This window comes from Sparus aurata, chromosome 5 (genome assembly GCF_900880675.1).
Source record: "Sparus aurata chromosome 5, fSpaAur1.1, whole genome shotgun sequence".
In the NCBI taxonomy this organism is placed as follows: domain Eukaryota; kingdom Metazoa; phylum Chordata; class Actinopteri; order Spariformes; family Sparidae; genus Sparus; species Sparus aurata.
This window is the reverse complement of record NC_044191.1, coordinates 32307412-32324638: the sequence shown is the minus strand read 5'-3', so window position 1 is coordinate 32324638 and position 17227 is coordinate 32307412. Positions and strand designations below refer to the sequence as shown.

At 45.3% G+C, this 17227-nt stretch overlaps 1 protein-coding gene across 2 annotated transcripts in view; it reads left to right on the top strand.

The window, feature by feature from the left end:
• Nucleotides 1–17209, top strand: part of sgsm1a (small G protein signaling modulator 1a) — a 31175-nt gene extending 13966 nt beyond the window's left edge. The window contains exons 4-25 of one of the 2 annotated variants that reach the window (XM_030417371.1): nt 962–1124; nt 1399–1551; nt 1637–1704; nt 2737–2882; nt 3397–3534; nt 3637–3761; nt 4369–4436; nt 5187–5350; nt 5773–5908; nt 6742–6871; nt 7254–7318; nt 8197–8342; nt 9242–9370; nt 9453–9635; nt 10407–10478; nt 10737–11795; nt 11885–12009; nt 12144–12226; nt 12359–12468; nt 12585–12681; nt 13055–13222; nt 14686–17209. In XM_030417371.1, coding sequence (XP_030273231.1) covers nt 962–1124; nt 1399–1551; nt 1637–1704; nt 2737–2882; nt 3397–3534; nt 3637–3761; nt 4369–4436; nt 5187–5350; nt 5773–5908; nt 6742–6871; nt 7254–7318; nt 8197–8342; nt 9242–9370; nt 9453–9635; nt 10407–10478; nt 10737–11795; nt 11885–12009; nt 12144–12226; nt 12359–12468; nt 12585–12681; nt 13055–13222; nt 14686–14774 — 3617 coding nt within the window. In that variant the 3' untranslated portion in view covers nt 14775–17209. The remainder of the gene's footprint in view (nt 1–961; nt 1125–1398; nt 1552–1636; nt 1705–2736; nt 2883–3396; nt 3535–3636; nt 3762–4368; nt 4437–5186; nt 5351–5772; nt 5909–6741; nt 6872–7253; nt 7319–8196; nt 8343–9241; nt 9371–9452; nt 9636–10406; nt 10479–10736; nt 11796–11884; nt 12010–12143; nt 12227–12358; nt 12469–12584; nt 12682–13054; nt 13223–14685) is intronic. The other variant, XM_030417372.1, reaches the window with a different exon arrangement.
• Nucleotides 17210–17227: the final 18 nt, after the last annotated feature.

Here is a 17227-nt window from a genome sequence, read left to right as displayed (position 1 = left end):
TGATGTGTGGATTTAAATATATATTGTTTATTTGATACTGGATTAGGTTGGTTGAATTAGGGGACTGTTCTTCACATCTGTGACTTGATAAAGAAGCTCCATAGCGTACAGTCCTTTATTGTTATCCTGATTTATTCTGAATTACCGTGGAGGTGCCTGCATTGATTTATGAAAATCCTTAACATGACACCGTGGCTGAAATCTCAGCTTTCTCATTAAATTCCACAGACAGATATGTCAGATGTGTAGGAGATACGATACTTACCACATGACAAAATGTTTGTTTCTTAATGAAATGCGAGGTAACGTAATTCCAGAATGCTATTGTGCAATTTAAAAAATCATACACTTCATGAAACAATATAAAGGACACATAATTACAGCGGACACGCACTGTGCTTTGTCACTTGACATCTGAAGTGCACAAATGCGTCGCCATTGTGTCGCTATATTATGGTACCGACTCGAGTGCTTCCTGCAGAGCAGCGCCGACGCTGGAGTCGACCGTCCTGGTGAAACACTGGGAATTGAATTGCAGTGGGTGTATGAGAAATATGTTTGTGCCACATAACTGCATTTATTCTAAAAAGAAATGCTCACGAAATGTCACAAATTCACGTTTGTATGACACAAAATGTGTTGAAAATCAAGGCTGTAGTATTTTATGTTTATACGAACAATGCTCAACAAGCTTTACACAGTGTTTTGGCTTCTTTCTGCTGATTGTACACAGATTTAATGCGCTTAGAGTTTGATACTTTTCTGAGTAGCTGGTTGAGACCAAAACGGAGGTAAAAGTAGAGTGAATATTAGACTGGAGTTTCTCATGTGGTCAGAAACACAAACTCTAATTTGATGATCCTCTCTGGATGCGTAAACTGGATATTAACATGTCAGCATCGTGTTCAGATTTTTATTTACTCCCCCGCGTGTAAGTAACCGCGTGTTTGTGTCCACGCAGCTGCGGTGGAGGCGTGTGTTCTGCACGGGTTGAAGCGGCGAGCGGCGGGTTTTCTGCGCAGCAACAAGGTGGCGGCTCTTTTCATGAAGGTGGGGAAGAGCTTCGCCCCGGCCGAGGAGCTGTGCAGGAAGGCCCAGGAGGTCGAGCAGATCATCGAGACAAAGTGAGAGACGCTCACGTCAGCGCCCGTTTCACACATCACAGCAGACTTCAAAGCCCACATCAAAGCTCCGCCAGCGAGCCGAACAAACGGCTGTCTGCATACTTGAAGGGCTGTTTTTTAATATGAAAAGCTTTTAAATAATTCATGTTAATGAGCTTTTATGAACCATGAATCACTGATGCCATTAAGCTAATGCGGCCGCAGTTTCACTTAATGGAATTTCTAAAACATGTTGTGCTAGTTTTGTGTAAATTCGAACTCTCGCCATCTGCAGACGGAGCCAGAGCTTGCAGAGCCAAGACAGCTTCCGCAAGATACCGCGCCTGCCCAGCCTCAACCCGCAGGGGGTCAAGAACCTGTGGATCCGGACGGCTCTGTTCGAGAAGGTGCTGGACAAGATCGTTCTCTACCTGGTGGAGAACAGCAGGTACGTTCAGAAAGGGGTCGATGTCCGTCTGTGAAACTGTTTGTGTTACGGGAACAAAATGCCCCTTTTCACATTTGTCTTCCAGTAAATACTACGAGAAAGAGGCCGTTCTAATGGACCCCGTGGACGGACCTATCCTTGCCTCTTTGTTAGGTAACTATACGTGACTTTGTGAGCATTTGTCTCTTTTATTGACAATGTAAGCACCCATCACAAGAACAACAACCCTTTTTATTTCTGTTTTTCTCCTTGTAACAGCCAGTTCCTCCTGTACTGCAGTTTTTTGTTGATGCAAACTTCAACAGTTTACCAGACGAGGTTGTTCAGAGACACTAATCCCTCACCGGCTTCCCACAAATGAACAGATTCTTTTTTTTTTTTTCTTAAGTGGTGTCGAGCCAGAAGCACAGCTGCTGGGGACCGAATTAAGGTCTCAGCTTGATTAACAAGAAAGGAAAGCAGAAAAAAAGCCTCACAAACTCATTTTATATTGTGTTTTTATACCTCGCATCTTCGAGTCCCGACAGAGTATTCAGAACAACAGTCACTCTTTGAACCTGCCAGCACCTGTAGAGCTGTAAAACCTGTAATGAGGGGTAGCAAAACCAAAAACCACAGCTCTAAACTATCACAACATTCAACAATGCTTATCGTTGGGCAAAATGGTGTCGTAGTATTCCACTTTTTCAAGGTCTTGCTCTCGTCTGGGTCTCAGACAAAGAGGACTCTGGGATTTGTTTCCAGGCCACATCTGCAGGAGACATCACTGAACTGCTCAATACATACTGGACTTAATGATGGTTTCCATGGGGAGACGAGAGAAAACCTGATGCTTGGACACAAAAATCAATTTTGTTAGCTTTTGATAGTGAAAAATGGAAAAGGAATGTTGAATTATTTATTTGAGCTCCTTTGCTTTTGTATTTGTCGGCTCACAGAAAGTCAAATTCCCAACCAGGAAATTAATCTCTGCTGTGATTTTTGATTGTTTTATCGAGACACTGCCGATGGTGCACGTGGGTGTTTTGATTGCAGATGTGGATCTTTCAGCTCATTTAAAGAGCTTGTGTTCTACGTTTTATCGTGCATCATGCATCGTGTGACTCGCGCCGGTCTTGATCATGACCCGGTCTCGACTGCAACGCTGCTGTGCACTATGTAACTGCGCCGTCTTCGTTGTCACAGTGGGACCTTGTGCTTTGGAGTACACAAAGATGAAGACGGCCGACCACTTCTGGACCGACCCGTCCGCTGACGAGCTGGTGCAGAGGCATCGCATCCACGGCGGCCACTGCAGACAGGACTCTCCCACTAAGAGGCCGACACTGTGTGTAAGTACAGCCACTGGTAATACAGCAGATTAGTGGCGGGGCCTCTTTTTATTCTACCCCTGCACATAAAGAGGATATATGTGTTGCGGTTTATTAGCAGGCAGGCAGAGTTTTACTGCTGCATCTGATCAGTTATATTCCCTTCGGAGTCGCTGTCTGTCTGATTAAAGAGGACCTGCTGTGATTACCGTGCAACGTGAAGCACAGCACATCCCAGGAGAAAGAACAGACTGTAGCTGAGACCTTCGCACTCGCTCAGTCTTGAACATATCAGTAAACCAGGTCAACTCGGCCTGTCTTACAGCACCACAATACACTTTACAGCGGTGTGCTGCTGTGTGTATATATATATATATATTTATATGTGCAGAGGTAGATGAGGGACGGTGCATCGGTGCACATCAACGATTGCTGTATTTTCTCATTTTTCTAACCGGCTGGCCGTGACTCATTCTGCAAAGAGTCACGACGCCTTATTATCTGATAGGACATGTTTTGTGTCCGCGTCGTTCAGATCCAGAAGCGCCACTCCAGCAGCAGCATGGACGAACGCCCCTCCCCCTCGCCATCAGCTCGCGAATATGTGGAGTCCCTGCATCAGAACAACAGGGTGACGCTACTGTTCGGCAAGAACAACGTGCTCGTACAACCGGTAACTGTCTGAGTCCTCTTGATCACTCTTTATATGTAGATATGAAACTCTGTGGAAGTAATACCAAATAAAAAAACCTCCACCCTTGTTGTTTGTATTCAGAGGGATGACATGGAGGCCGTGCCGGGTTACCTCTCTCTGCACCAGAACGCCGACATCATGACCCTGAAGTGGACGCCCAATCAGCTGATGAACGGCTCCGTGGGAGACCTGGACTACGAACGCAGGTGCGAACGGATCCTGCTGCAGATGAATTGTGGTCGCGGCGATTGTGTCTGTCTGCAAAGCCCGGCGTCTGACAGTAACCAACAATCCCTCTCTGATAATCTGACGTTTATTCTGCCTTCTCAAGGACAAGCGAACACTCTGCATCATTTCATCAGTTTTGTTTTTTTTTGTTTTTTCTTCTGCTGTTTGTCTAAAAACCCGGCTGTTGCTGAATAATGCAGCGTGTTTGCGCGTGGCTCAGGGGCTCAGTGTGCAGCCGGTCTGATGAGGCCTATTTTCAGCACACCAGCAGCACAGTAGATGGTTTATTGACTTAGACAATGCAAGACATTTCTCAAAACCAGCAAACCGTGTTATGTTCCTGCGCCTGCACATGGTTTCTCTCACCAAAAGAAATCGATTGTTGCAGAAGTCAAATCTGTGTCCGTTCGTCCGCGTGCACACTGCCGACTGCTTTCTTTATTATCTCTAAAAATTAATGTTCCGTGAGGTGTTTTTTCGATGAACACACAAAGGACATAAACGTTTCCTCTTGACTTGTTTTTAAGCTGGTCTAGTGTAGGATTTGATTTCACCGACTGTGTGTTTGATTCGATGTCTTTTCAGCGTTTACTGGGACTATGCAATGACGATCCCTCTGGAGGAGATAGTTTACCTGCACTGCCACCAACAAGGTGAGTCCACGCGATCCTTAAAGGATCATTTCACCCATTAATGAAAAGATTTTAGTCACGATCTGCTCACCGTCATGCAGATGAGAGACGTCGGGGGGGAGATTTGTAGTCCACGAAACATTTCTGGGGCTTCACAGGGAAATATTGACGCAACTGAGGTAGATGGAGAAAAACATGAAACGGCTCCATACAGCCTGACATGACCCAGTGATCCCATATTGATTTGAAAAAGCCCTTTTCATAGCCGTAATCCTTCCCTGTGTGGTTAAGCTAAAACCTGTCTGTAGTGGGTGCACAGGCTCGACTTTCCCTCAGTTAATGCCTGATTGTTAATTTTTTTTTTGGGCGGTCTTATCCTTTATCCTTTATCCTTTGCGTTCAGCCAGACAACTGGAGCTGCACCGTTAAACCCTCATCTACTAAAACCCTCCCAGATTGGCATCCATTTCACAAATGTCCCAACTCTCCCTCCGCCTGCCGATGCCGCTGCTGCCTTGTGTCGTTATTGCGGCACCGCCATCGAGGCACCATCCACCTCCAGGCTCCGACTGTCAACATGACTCTCATCACTCCCCAGTATCTGTGTAAAAACACCTGCGGGGGGAGTGATGAGATCGGGAGTTGTCTGACTGAACTCTGGTTTTTTTTTTACAGCCCTTTTTTCAATTTATGATCAGCGTCTGCGATTAAACGCAGCCGTCAATAAAACATCACCGCCAGTGATTAAAGAAAGAAATCATCTCCCTTCAGTTGACAGTGGGGGGACAGTGGTGCTGGTCAGTCAGGACGGGATACAGAGACCTCCGCTTCGCTTCCCCAGAGGAGGCCACTTGCTCCAGTTCCTCTCCTGCCTGGAGAACGGCCTGCTTCCCCACGGCCAGCTGGACCCTCCGCTCTGGTCCCAGAGGGGAAAGGTCAGAACAGAAGGTCCTTTCTTTGCAAAAAACACAGATATGTATAACAGGCATTCTCCTAGATCATCCGATCAATAAATCAATAAGAAAGACATTCAGATTTGGAAATAGATGCCAGCGCCTGGTTGTATTCATTAGTTGGAGTGACACTGATGAAAGCGCGGCGTGGCGTTCTCTCTGCACCACCGCGCAGGAGCTACCTCCTCTAATGAATGGATGATTTTGTCAGACTGTGAAAAGCATTGTATCTGCAGCTAAACTGGATAATGAAAGCCACCCACGCATGTTCAGCCTCTATTAATAAGCTCCGGCATACGGACACTCATCATTTTTAATTCACGTTGAGTGCTCGGCGGGGCTCTAATGGCTGGGAATGTTTTGTTGTTGGTATTAGCTTAATCGTAGTTCTATTCTCATCGCAGGGAAAGGTGTTTCCCAAGCTGCGGAAGAGGGTTCCTCAGGGATCTGGATCCACCGAGTCGGTCTCCGATAAGGAGGAGGACGAGGCCACGGACTACGTCTTCCGCATCCTCTTTCCAAACAGCCAGTCGGAGTTTGGTGAGATTCCCAGACGCAAAAGAACAAGAGCGAGCGCCCGCGAGGGGCTTCTTCACGCTGGTTGCATCTTTTTTTATGAAAATGTTCCTCGTTGTTTGTTACAGTGACTGTAACCCACCTGACTTCCTCCCCCTCCCCTCACCCGAGCGGACAGTCCCCGTCCAACACAGGCACCCTGGTCGTTCCCAAGAGATCCCGCAGCTGTCCGGAAGAATCCGCCTCACTCACAGGAAGCAGCCGTAACACTGTCACACCTCGGCTCGTCTGTCAGCTTTGCCTCGCTTTAATTCCCTGCATCTAATATCCTCTCGGCCTGTCCTGCGCCCTCTGGCAAAGATTATTGATGTGTCCCTTTTATTAAAGCCCCTCCCACTCGCCGCTACCTTGTGTCACACCTTTTTTTTATCACCGCATTACAGCGCGGTAACCTTTCAACCGCCAATGGGGCGAACGGCTGATTGATCCGCTCTGACTGCTGAGAGAAAAGCCTCTCGCTCAATTCATCTCCCTCTCACGATAATGCTCGATCGAGCGCGGTGACTTCACGCTTTCAAACCGCGCATCGTTCCCTGGTTGCATAATTGTTTTTTTGTCTTTTACGCTTTGTCTTCGCTCGAGCGGGAATCAAGCGCAAACATATTGTCCCGTGAAGTGCTCTCAGCAGATCACGATTGATCCGCATAATAATTCTGCTTATGCAAAAACGTTTCCAGCTGTGTTTTTAAATCACAGAAGTGCAAATGTGATTGTTCTTGAAAGCCCCCGGGCGGCGTAATTTCAAGCTTTTAACAATGGTGTTTTTGTGTGTGCGTGTGTGTGTGTGTGTGTTGCAGTGACTCCTCCAGAGTTGATGGATCAGGGAGCTACGATGTGGCACCCCACTCTCAGGAAGTCCTCGTGTTCCTCTTGTTCTCAGGGGAGCTTCTCTGACGGGGCGACGCCCAAGGGCTGCAACCACGAGAGGTGAGAGGAATAAAAAAAACATTGAGGAAACTGCCGAAGGGACACACACACACACACACACTCACCTGACATCCCTCAGTGCCTGAACTGGGAAAGGAGGCAAAGACACAAGAACCTCGTAATTACCTGGGAGACAGTTCTGTGACATTTACCCGGCTGACGGGGAAAATGTGTTGGGAAAATGAGGCGATTAGCACGGCAGATAAAACGGTCGGAGGCTGTGAAAACGCTGCTGAGCCAATCTTCTCTGTATGGCGGCACAATAGGTTATCGTGTGATAAAGGTTTCGCTACAACACCGTTATGAACATCCACATTAGATGGAGTGTCTCGTGCGCTCGCGATGATTAAATGTGTGATTCTGTGCTGTCGTCTTCCTGCAGGGCTCCTCTGAAGATGCTGTGCGACAACATGAAGTATCAGATCATCTCTCGGGCGTTTTACGGCTGTACGTGATCCGTTACTGTTTCCACTGACGAGCCTTTAAGGGGGAATTCCAGTATTTTTAAAACCCTGGTCCTGTATTTACATGTTTCTGTGTTTAGAAAAAAGGGTTTTGGGGTCCGTCCAGTAATTCGCCTCAGCTGGCAGCAGCGACATGCCTGCGACGTAATCTGCAGCCAACTATGACTGTCAGATTTACGTCTACAAGTGTTTGTATTTGCTCCTGACGGGATGAGGTGGTTATTTAAAGTGTTTCACGGGAACTGTTCCAACATAGCGAGACATTTAGAGAGTAGGATCGAGTCTCGTTCAAGGAGAAGTCTTCAGTTTCAGTTGTTGCCTCGCTTAGATTGTCAAAAAAATGTCAGCCAGAAGTTTGGAAGTTTTGGAAACAACTCTTCTCGGTAAACTCCAAACTCCCTCTCCAGCAGCTTAGAGAGTTCAGAGCGAGACTTCTCCTCAACCCTCCTCCTCCTTGTGTTTCTGGTTTCAAAAAGGATCTTATTATTTAACAAAAACTAAGAGTCCTTTGTGTAATGTTGTCTGACACAGAATAACAAGCTCGGCCTGTCAGTGGCTAAAACAAACACTTCAAGTGATCGTTTCTTTGACAGTCAAAGTTCCCGAGGGATTACGTTGAAGCCGTGTCGCAGCTGCCAGCCGAGGCGATCTACTGGAAACAAGTGATGGAGGGAGACAGAAACACACTTCACTATTATTATAAGACACTGTGCCATCCAAATGATTTTGAAGCTGTAGTTTCAGGGTGAGAAGGCTACATAACGTTGCTTCAGACATTAGTATGTGGCACATTATCTCCTTGTTTTTAATTATCGCGAACACCCACAGAGGCATTAGCTAATTAACACTTGTGTCCACCAGGGTTGGCGTACTGCCGTCACCTGTCCACCGTGCGCACTCACCTCTCTGCCCTCGTCAATCACACCATCGTGGCCCCCGACGTGCCGCGCGACGCCGACAAAGGGCTCACCGCCGACGTGTGGCAGACGTTTCTGCAGGACCGCACAGTAAGAATCGCTGCTGTCACGCCACTGCGACATATGCTGTCCACACACACTCTCACACACACACACACACTCGCACTGTCACTCTTCTGTCTCAGCCATGTTCACCCTATACTAATCATGTGGCTCACACCATTAGTCTCACAAAAGATGTGCATGAAGCGGCGCTAATGGAGCCGTCAGTCACACAGTCGGCCTGCACAGTTTATCTGGACATTAGTTTAATTTCCCAGGAGCCACGGAGAGTTTGACCCGAACATAAAACACATTTTTTACATTTTTAATAAGCGAATAATAATAAGTCCTATCTGTTTTTATAATAATTGTATAATACCAAAGTAATATTGTATCATTATTGGCTCAGTTACTGAGCAAACTTCCTGAAAGATAAGTGGTTTAATTTTTAAGGATTACTTTTTCTACCAAATACTCTTCATATTATAAATATATTTACTTTTGAGCTACGTTATAAAACCCATATAAATCTGCCTCATAATTAATAGAGGGTACAGATAAATCCTCTTAATGTTTGATAAAAGAAGTCATGTTATGTTCTTTGGGTTTTTACCTTTATTTCCTTGTTTTTTGTAGCATTTATGTGCATGTAAAAGGTCTGCAATGTGAAAAAGCCTGAAGTCGTACTTACTTCAGTGCCTTGTGTGCGTCATATATATTTATATGTAACAAATGTAGATATAGAGCTGAGCAAACACTAACACACATCCATCATCCCCGAGCTCCCAGTCCGGACCGCTAGCTTCACGGCTAACTGAGCTAACTCATAACTAGAATTAGAGGCAGTCTGGCGTTATGCTGCTCCTTCTTTGCTTTGAGTATGAATACAGCAGGTGGTCAGTTCTTATGATTATTGCCCCTTGAAGGTATCGATCTTGTGTCCTCAGGCGTACGAGGAGAAGGAGCTGCTTCGCCTGGTCTACTTCGGCGGTGTGGACGCCTCGCTGCGTAAAGAAGTGTGGCCTTTCCTGCTCGGTCATTACCAGTTTGGAATGTCAGACGCTGAGAGAAATAAGGTTTGTCACTTCCACGGTTGTGGCTTTGCTCCTATAGCAGCTTTCCTTCTGAATGACTGACTCTTGATCCCGCCCTCTCCAGGTGGATGAACAGGTGCGAGTGTGCTACCAGCAGACCATGTGCGAGTGGCTCCGCTGCGAGGAGATCGTGCGCCAGCGGGAGAAGGAGCAGCACGCTGTGGCGTTAGCAAAGTGCTCCTCAGGAGCGAGCATGGACAGCTCAAGTCAGAAGATGATGCACCACGACTCCACCGTCAGCAATGAGGTGAAGCAGTGACACACCAACAAATTAGCTTGTGACGGTGCCAGTTTTGCCATTTACACCAGATAAAGACGCCTTATGTCTGTGGATCACTTTGTTAAGTTACTGCTAATGTTGCAGCTTTACATTAAAGGAGAACGTCGGCCGTTTTTAACTCATATCCCTGTTGATCGAGGTTACCGAGTGCTGTCAGTAGGAAAGATAACGTGAATTTTTTTCAGCTGCCGTTCTGATACTCGGTAAATATTGCGCCAAATGTTCTCGTTATTTTTCCTAATGACAGCACTCGGTACCCTCGATCAACAGGGATATGGGTTAATAATGGCCGGCGTTCTCCAGTCTCCTACGTTTAACTGTTGAAGCACAAGTTGACTTTTATTTTGAAGTAGGCTTGCCACAGGAAGTGCAATGTGTTTATGCGTCTTCAAAGCGAAACAACAGCAATTTGGGGTGTTTTACCTTAAAGTGACGTCATTATTTGAACTCACCAGACAGTTCTACTTATTCTAATACTAATACTCTTTACCATGATTATTGATCAGATATCTCATCGTGTCAAACATAGAATATTGTTGAACACTGATATCGAAGTATGGCCTATTCGGTCGTTCTGGGGACTTGATCCGTGCAACAAACTTTTTACCATGATAGCTCAGATCACTGGAGAATCCCTTTAATGTCAGCTGAGCACATGAGACAATGTGTATTAAGACTGTATATCAATAGAATATTTTAATGTAATAATGTCTGGGCCTGGATGTCTTTATTACCCAGTCCCAGTCCCCCCAGAGCTCAGACAGACAGAGTCTGACTCGCCTGCAGAGTGACTCCAGCAGCAGCACACAGGTAACAAATATTTACCACATCACGGCCTGAAACAGACGGTGTTTTTATTACAGTCCTCCAGACAAACTCAGCTGCACCTCTGTTACCTTCTGCTCCTGATCTTTTATGACTCATTTCCTGATGTACGACTAAAGTAATGCATGTCATCTTTTTTTGAACCAATACTCCTCATTCCTGCATTCTTTCTCCTGCTAGTTCGTCACATCCGCCCATCCCTTCCCCTGGACTAGCCTGCTTCCCTTTGGCTTGTTCTTTCAGGTGTTCGAGTCGGTGGAGGAGGTGGACCAGATCGAGACAGAGCCCAAGAGCGAAGAGGCCAAACAGGTGCCGAAGATGCCCAACGGAGCGCTGCAGAACGGGACGAGCTCTCCGGACTCCGGACATCCCTCCTCCCGCAACTTCTCCGTCACTTCCGGCCTGTCGGACGGCTCGTTCAGCACGGAGGACAGCGGTGCGCATGATTCGACCTCCAGATCTGCAGCGGTCCCCCCGGCGCCTGCAGGGACAGAGAGTGAAGGTCCGACAGAGGACGCTCAGGTGAAAGGTGAGGCGAGGGGCAAAGAGGACGAGGAGGGGAAAGAACCTGACGTGAGCAAAACTGCTGAAAACACCAAGACTGAGGCGACAGGTGACGACATGATACAGCCACTGGAAGAGGGACTCAAAACACAAGAAACTGTTGAGTCTGGAGCGATTAAAAAGGAGGAAGACAAAGACCTGGATGCACCGGCAGGTATTAAAGGAATAACATCAGAAACAGAAAAAGAAATGCCCCATGAGGTTACATCACAGCTCGAGGCAGAAACAACTGTGAACGAAGGAAAAACAAACGCAACGGACGAATCAAATACAAGTAAACCACAAGAGGTGTTCTTGGCAGAAAGGAAAGAAGAGATATCGATAGTTCCCGCGGCTCCCGTAGCTGAAGAGAGCCTTGTTTTCTCAGCGGACGCCGAGGTCTCCAGAGCGAGAGAATCGTACTTCACCCCGCAGAAAGACGACGTCCAGGTCATGACCGAGTCTGATGAGTCTCCCTCAGCCATAGAGATGGAGGAGATCCCCAAAGCCAAAGTTTCCATGGTGCCTTGGAGCAGGAAGGGACGCTGCGAAGGAGCTTCTCTCTCTGACGACTCGGCCGCTCACGTGGAGCTCAGGCAGGAGGAGGAGCAGGGGAAGCCTAGTCTAGAGGGCACCGAGTCCATCCTGTCCGAGGAGCCGGAGATGGAGAGCCTCTACCCCAACTTTGACTCTCTGGTCGGGTCCGAGAGCGCCAAGAATGAAGCCAGCGCTCAAGAATCGGCTGGGGGCCCCTTTTCTGTAAGCATTTAAAAGTCCAAATTGATCAACTCTCTAGTAAATCAACTATTTATTATTTATTCATCCATTCATTGTTCTGTTTGTTTCAGCAAGAGCTCTTGGACTTGTACACATTAAATCTGCACCGCATCGAGAAGGACGTCCAGCGCTGCGACAGGAACTATTGGTACTTCACGCCGGCCAATCTGGAGAAACTGCGCAACATCATGTGCAGGTAACGCACACCGACAGAATCAGAGTGTTAATATCAGGAAAATCTATTTTCAACCATGAATAAAACATTGTAGTACCTGTAAACCTTGCCAGCAGCGTGTGATGTGTTCGCTTCTCTCGGTTTCGTGTTTCCAGTTATATCTGGAGGCACCTTGACATCGGCTATGTTCAGGGCATGTGTGATCTGCTGGCTCCGCTTCTTGTCATTCTGGATGATGGTGAGTCAACACACTGAATCATGTTTTATTCTTCCCTCCGCTCTGACATCTGGGGGTATTTTTTACAGCTTTTGACGGCGCAGCTTGCCCACTCGCTTTCACTTTCTCCCCTCTGCTCGCTCCTTTGTTCAGAGGCCATGGCCTTCAGCTGTTTCACGGAGCTCATGAAGAGAATGAATCAGAACTTTCCACACGGAGGAGCTATGGACACTCACTTTGCCAACATGCGCTCTCTAATCCAGGTAATACAGCACCAGTGAGGTCTTTACACATTACCCCGCTTTTCCACACTGTCTCCTCCACAACCAGTCTCATTATTTCTTTCTCCTGGATCTCCTCTGATCCCCTCTGTGCACAGATCCTGGACTCGGAGCTTTTCGAGCTGATGCACCAGAACGGAGACTACACCCACTTCTACTTCTGCTACCGCTGGTTCCTCCTCGACTTCAAGCGAGGTAAAGTGACGGCGCGGCGCGAACGAGCTTGTGCCAATTAGAGACGTGGAAGATTCGCTCCTCTTTAACAACACACTTGGCAGCTCGCTCACAAGACGTGTAGTTAGCTACTAACGCCTGGAGAGGATTTTAGAAGTCGGTAATATTTTTGGAAACCTCTTCCTGGTTGGTATGAACTAATTATGCTTCACACTGAACATTCAGCTGTGGACTGTCGTTGTTTTCTCACCTTGGTATCTCAGTATCTCCTCTCCCCCACCCCAGCAAACACCTGTTTCCACTCTTATCTCCCTCTGATAACTTCACCCGCCTTTCATCCGCGCCCTCAAACACTTTGACGGCTTTGTTCGTGCTTTGTGTTTTTTTTTTCCAGAGCTGGTGTACGATGACGTGTTCGCAGTCTGGGAAACCATCTGGGCCGCCAAGTGTGTCTCCTCTAGTCACTTTGTCCTCTTCATCGCCCTGGCGCTGGTGGAGATCTACAGGGACATCATCCTGGAGAACAACATGGACTTCACTGACATCATTAAGTTTTTCAACGGTAAAACATAGAGACATATTCTTGTCCCTGCTGAAGGGGCACGACACATTGAAGATAAGTTTTGTCATGGTGGTGGGCTGGAGATAATAACTCAAGTGATGTCATCAGATGTCTCTTCCCAGGCTTAAAGGGATATTCCGGTGTAAGTTTAATCCATGGTCTAAATCACCGTGAAACTGTGTTAGACTCCCTCTCAAGAGATCAAGTTAGCAGACCGCTAATTTACGGAGGTTTATCAACCTCAGAAACGACCGCACGACAACAATACACTGCAGTAAATGGATCCAAATATAAACCGCCACCAAAAAGCCACAAATAATGCTCAGAACAGCACCAAACTTCAGCAACAGTACAAATAGGGTCTCAGCACATAGTCCGGGGCATCTAACCTCCGCTAGCTTAGCTGGATTTCTACTGAAAAGCTAAAAACAGAGTTCAACTCTCCTCCATCAGCTTCCAGGGTCGGGGAAGTCCCGATGCGACGATTACCGAGTGCGGTTAGAAATGCTCATTTCGTTCTTTTCCCTGTCCGCTCTCGATAATAACTGTTATAAACTGGCAGGTAAGACACATATGAACTTTGATTGCTTTTCCAGGGAGTCATAATCACACATTTTCATCAATGAGCCGCGGAACTCTACTGCGCTCGGTAATCGACTCGTCGGGACTTCCCGTCAACAGGAAGCTGCTGCAGAAGAGTGGTAAATTTAGTCAGCTTTTCAGTAGAAATCCAGCTAAGCTAGCGGAGGTTAGATGCCCCGGACTATGTGCTGAGACCCTATTTGTAGTGTTGCTGAAGTTTGGTGCTGTTCTGAGCATTATTTGTGGCTTTTTGGTGGCCGTTTATATTTGGATCCATTTACTGCAGTGTATTGTTGTCGTGCGGTCGTTTCTGAGGTTGATAAAACTCTGTAAATTAGCGGTCTGCTAACTTGATCTCTCGAGAGGGAGTCTAACACAGTTTCACGGTGTGTTGGACCGTGGATTAAACTTACACCAGAATATCCCTTTAAAAGCCATTTTTTATATAGTGACCTCGTAATGACAATGTCACGTGTTGCACTGGGGCCAAAAATACCCAAAAGATGCTGCGGCTGTGAAATTGTGGCTAAATAATTTTTTTGTTTTGCGTCACAACCTCCACAAAATGACACCACTCATTATCAGATTTAAATCCATTCGATCCAGTAACATTTGGAAAGTCTAGAAGGCTATTCGACATAGCTTAACTGGAAGATTGTCAGCACCGTCTCAGAAGTCTCTATGGGCCACAAAAGGTGGAATATCCGGGTCGTATTACACCTGGGAAGTAAGGGGATAATCGGGCAATAACACAAAATTCTGTTTCGATCCAATACCAAGCGATTAAAGGCCAATATCATCTATATAGCTGATGTTTATTTCTGACATACATGCACCGGTTAGTAGAACTGAACCCACCTGTTTTCCTTTTGTTCTTTCAGAAATGGCCGAGCACCACAACATCAAGCAGATCCTGACCCAGGCCCGGGATCTGGTGTGCAAGGTGCAGCTGCTGATAGAGAACAAGTGATCGTGCTGTTTGTCTTCTTCTCCTTCCAAGTAAAGTGTGATCGGCTGTAGCAGCACAAAGAGACAAACACACATAAGCTCACACACACACACACACACACACACACACTACACACTAAACACTACACACACACTACACAAGGCCTTTACAATCACAGTTTGCTGCTATGAGCCTTATTCTCTGTATTGTTTGTGTTGTCAGCAGGTGTATGAGAATATTAAGCTTCATATTTGTCAGTATGTTCAAAAGTGCAAAAAACAAAAATGTGTCTGAAAAAAAAAACAAAAACAACAAAAATTTCTTTGACTCCTAAATATTTTTGTCAGAAAATCCCGTAAGTGTCGATCTTAAATCCGAGTGCACTTAATATTTTGAGATAGAAGAAGGTCGTAGATGCACATTTCAAAACCGAAATGCAAGAGCTGAATTCAAGCAGAGACTATATTTATGAGAAATATACATTGTGATAATAGTTTATAATAGTTATTTTAGTAGTCAAAGTCTACAAGAGTAAACTTTCGATATACACCAGTTGTCCCCTGATACCTCGACCTTAATGAAGGAAAGAATGTAAGCAGACTTATTTCTTAATTTTTTTCGTTTTTAAACACCCGAAAAGTCAAATTAATTTCCAGCGACGACTGATTCAGTGCACGCTGGATCACTGCAGTCCAAAAACACAATTCAACAACCCAAAACTCGGTTATGTTTAACACACACACACACACAACGTTTAAGGATGATTTAGCTTTTAGCACCATGTCAGTGATTTTAGCATCCAACAGTGTTTTTCAATGTCTGAAACTGCCTTCGTCTGCCAAATATTATGTCTTTGTTCTGTGTGAACTGTACTGTACTGAGAGAAAACTGTGTTTAACTTATTTAAAAAAAAAAAGAAATGATATTATGTTAACTCTTGTAAAATCATAACCAAATCTTTAAGTGGACTTATGGATGTCTGGGTTTATGTAACGCAACAAGCCTGATTTGATCGTCTTCTTGAGTTTTGTTCCGTTCTCCCGTGAACCGCTGTATATTTTTGTAAATCGTGCCGTTTACTCACCTTGATTTTCTTTGTCTTCTAACGTCTGCCGCCTGTCTGTCGAATCAAATGTTTACTTGAGCTTGAGTGTGATTATGAATTAGGAGGAACAGATAAAGTGTTTTGTGTGGGATTTAGTGACATCTAGCAGACTGCGACGAACTGAACGCCCCTCGTCTCTCCCTTCCTGGCGGTGGTTATTAAAAACGCGTAAAATGTGAATGGCCCCTCTCTGGAGTCAGCGTTCAGTTTGTCCATTCTGGGCTACTGTAGAAAACATGGTGGACTCTCGAGGCTCTGTAGATATAAAAGGCTCATTGTAAGGTAATAAAAACACAAGGATTCTCGGCCCTCTCCACATGTACTTCCCAAAAAACGTAGCTTTTTCTATGCATTTTGGCATTTCGTACACACATAAACAGCGTTTTAGGTCACTGAAAACCTTTTTGGAAAACTCCTTCCACGTTGAAGATATTCAGAAACTCAAATTTCAGTGTTCACGTCTGTACGGGCAGAAACTGAGATTGTTTTAGAAATGATACACACACGTTTATGTCAACGTGGATGTGTTCTGATATTGGAGCAGATGGAAAAGAGACATCGTGAGACTCCGTACGATGATTCTGTGAAGAGCTGCCACGTTAAACTCCCTCGTTCGTAGTATTTTCTGCTACAATCTGCTTCCTGTTTACAACAACATGCACGCGGCCAGATTAGTTCTTGTTTTTTAAAAATACCTGTATACGTGTGGACTAGCCCTTTATTTCAGGTGAGTGTACACTAATGAAAACATCATTTTTCTGATTGATTATATTCTGTTTTCACCTCTAACTCATACGCGCCAGAATTTTTAAACACAGGGATGAAATGATGAAAGGAATAGGAACATTTTTTTTTTAATGACCTTTAAACGACCGGATGTTATGATGGAAACAGATTTATCGTTTTGGCAGATTTGGGGCTCGTGATGACGTTCAATAGATGTGTTTTCTTTTCCTTGAATTGGTACAAATGTTGGTCTCAGTTACATTCATGATGAGTGTCGCTATCAAGTGTTGCTCCATGATTGTGGTTTAAAGATGAATTGCTTTTGCTATCGGTGTTTCTTTGTGAATGCTAACCGCTGTCAGAAAACCTGTTTTTTTTTTTATTTATTGTAACAACTTATTTGCCGAAGTATTAATTTATTTATTTATTGCTCTTTTTTTTCATTCAGATGCTGCTTTTATTTGTAAAGCTGATATTTTTTATTTCCTGGCCAGTTCTAAATGTTTACTGTAAAACAATCAAGATTCTATACTCAGAGTTCATTTATATATATAAATATATATATTAAATGGTATATGTTCTTATAATAAAAATATTAAAAATGGATTCATCATTATTTTTCAAAGTATGTTGTAACGTGCCT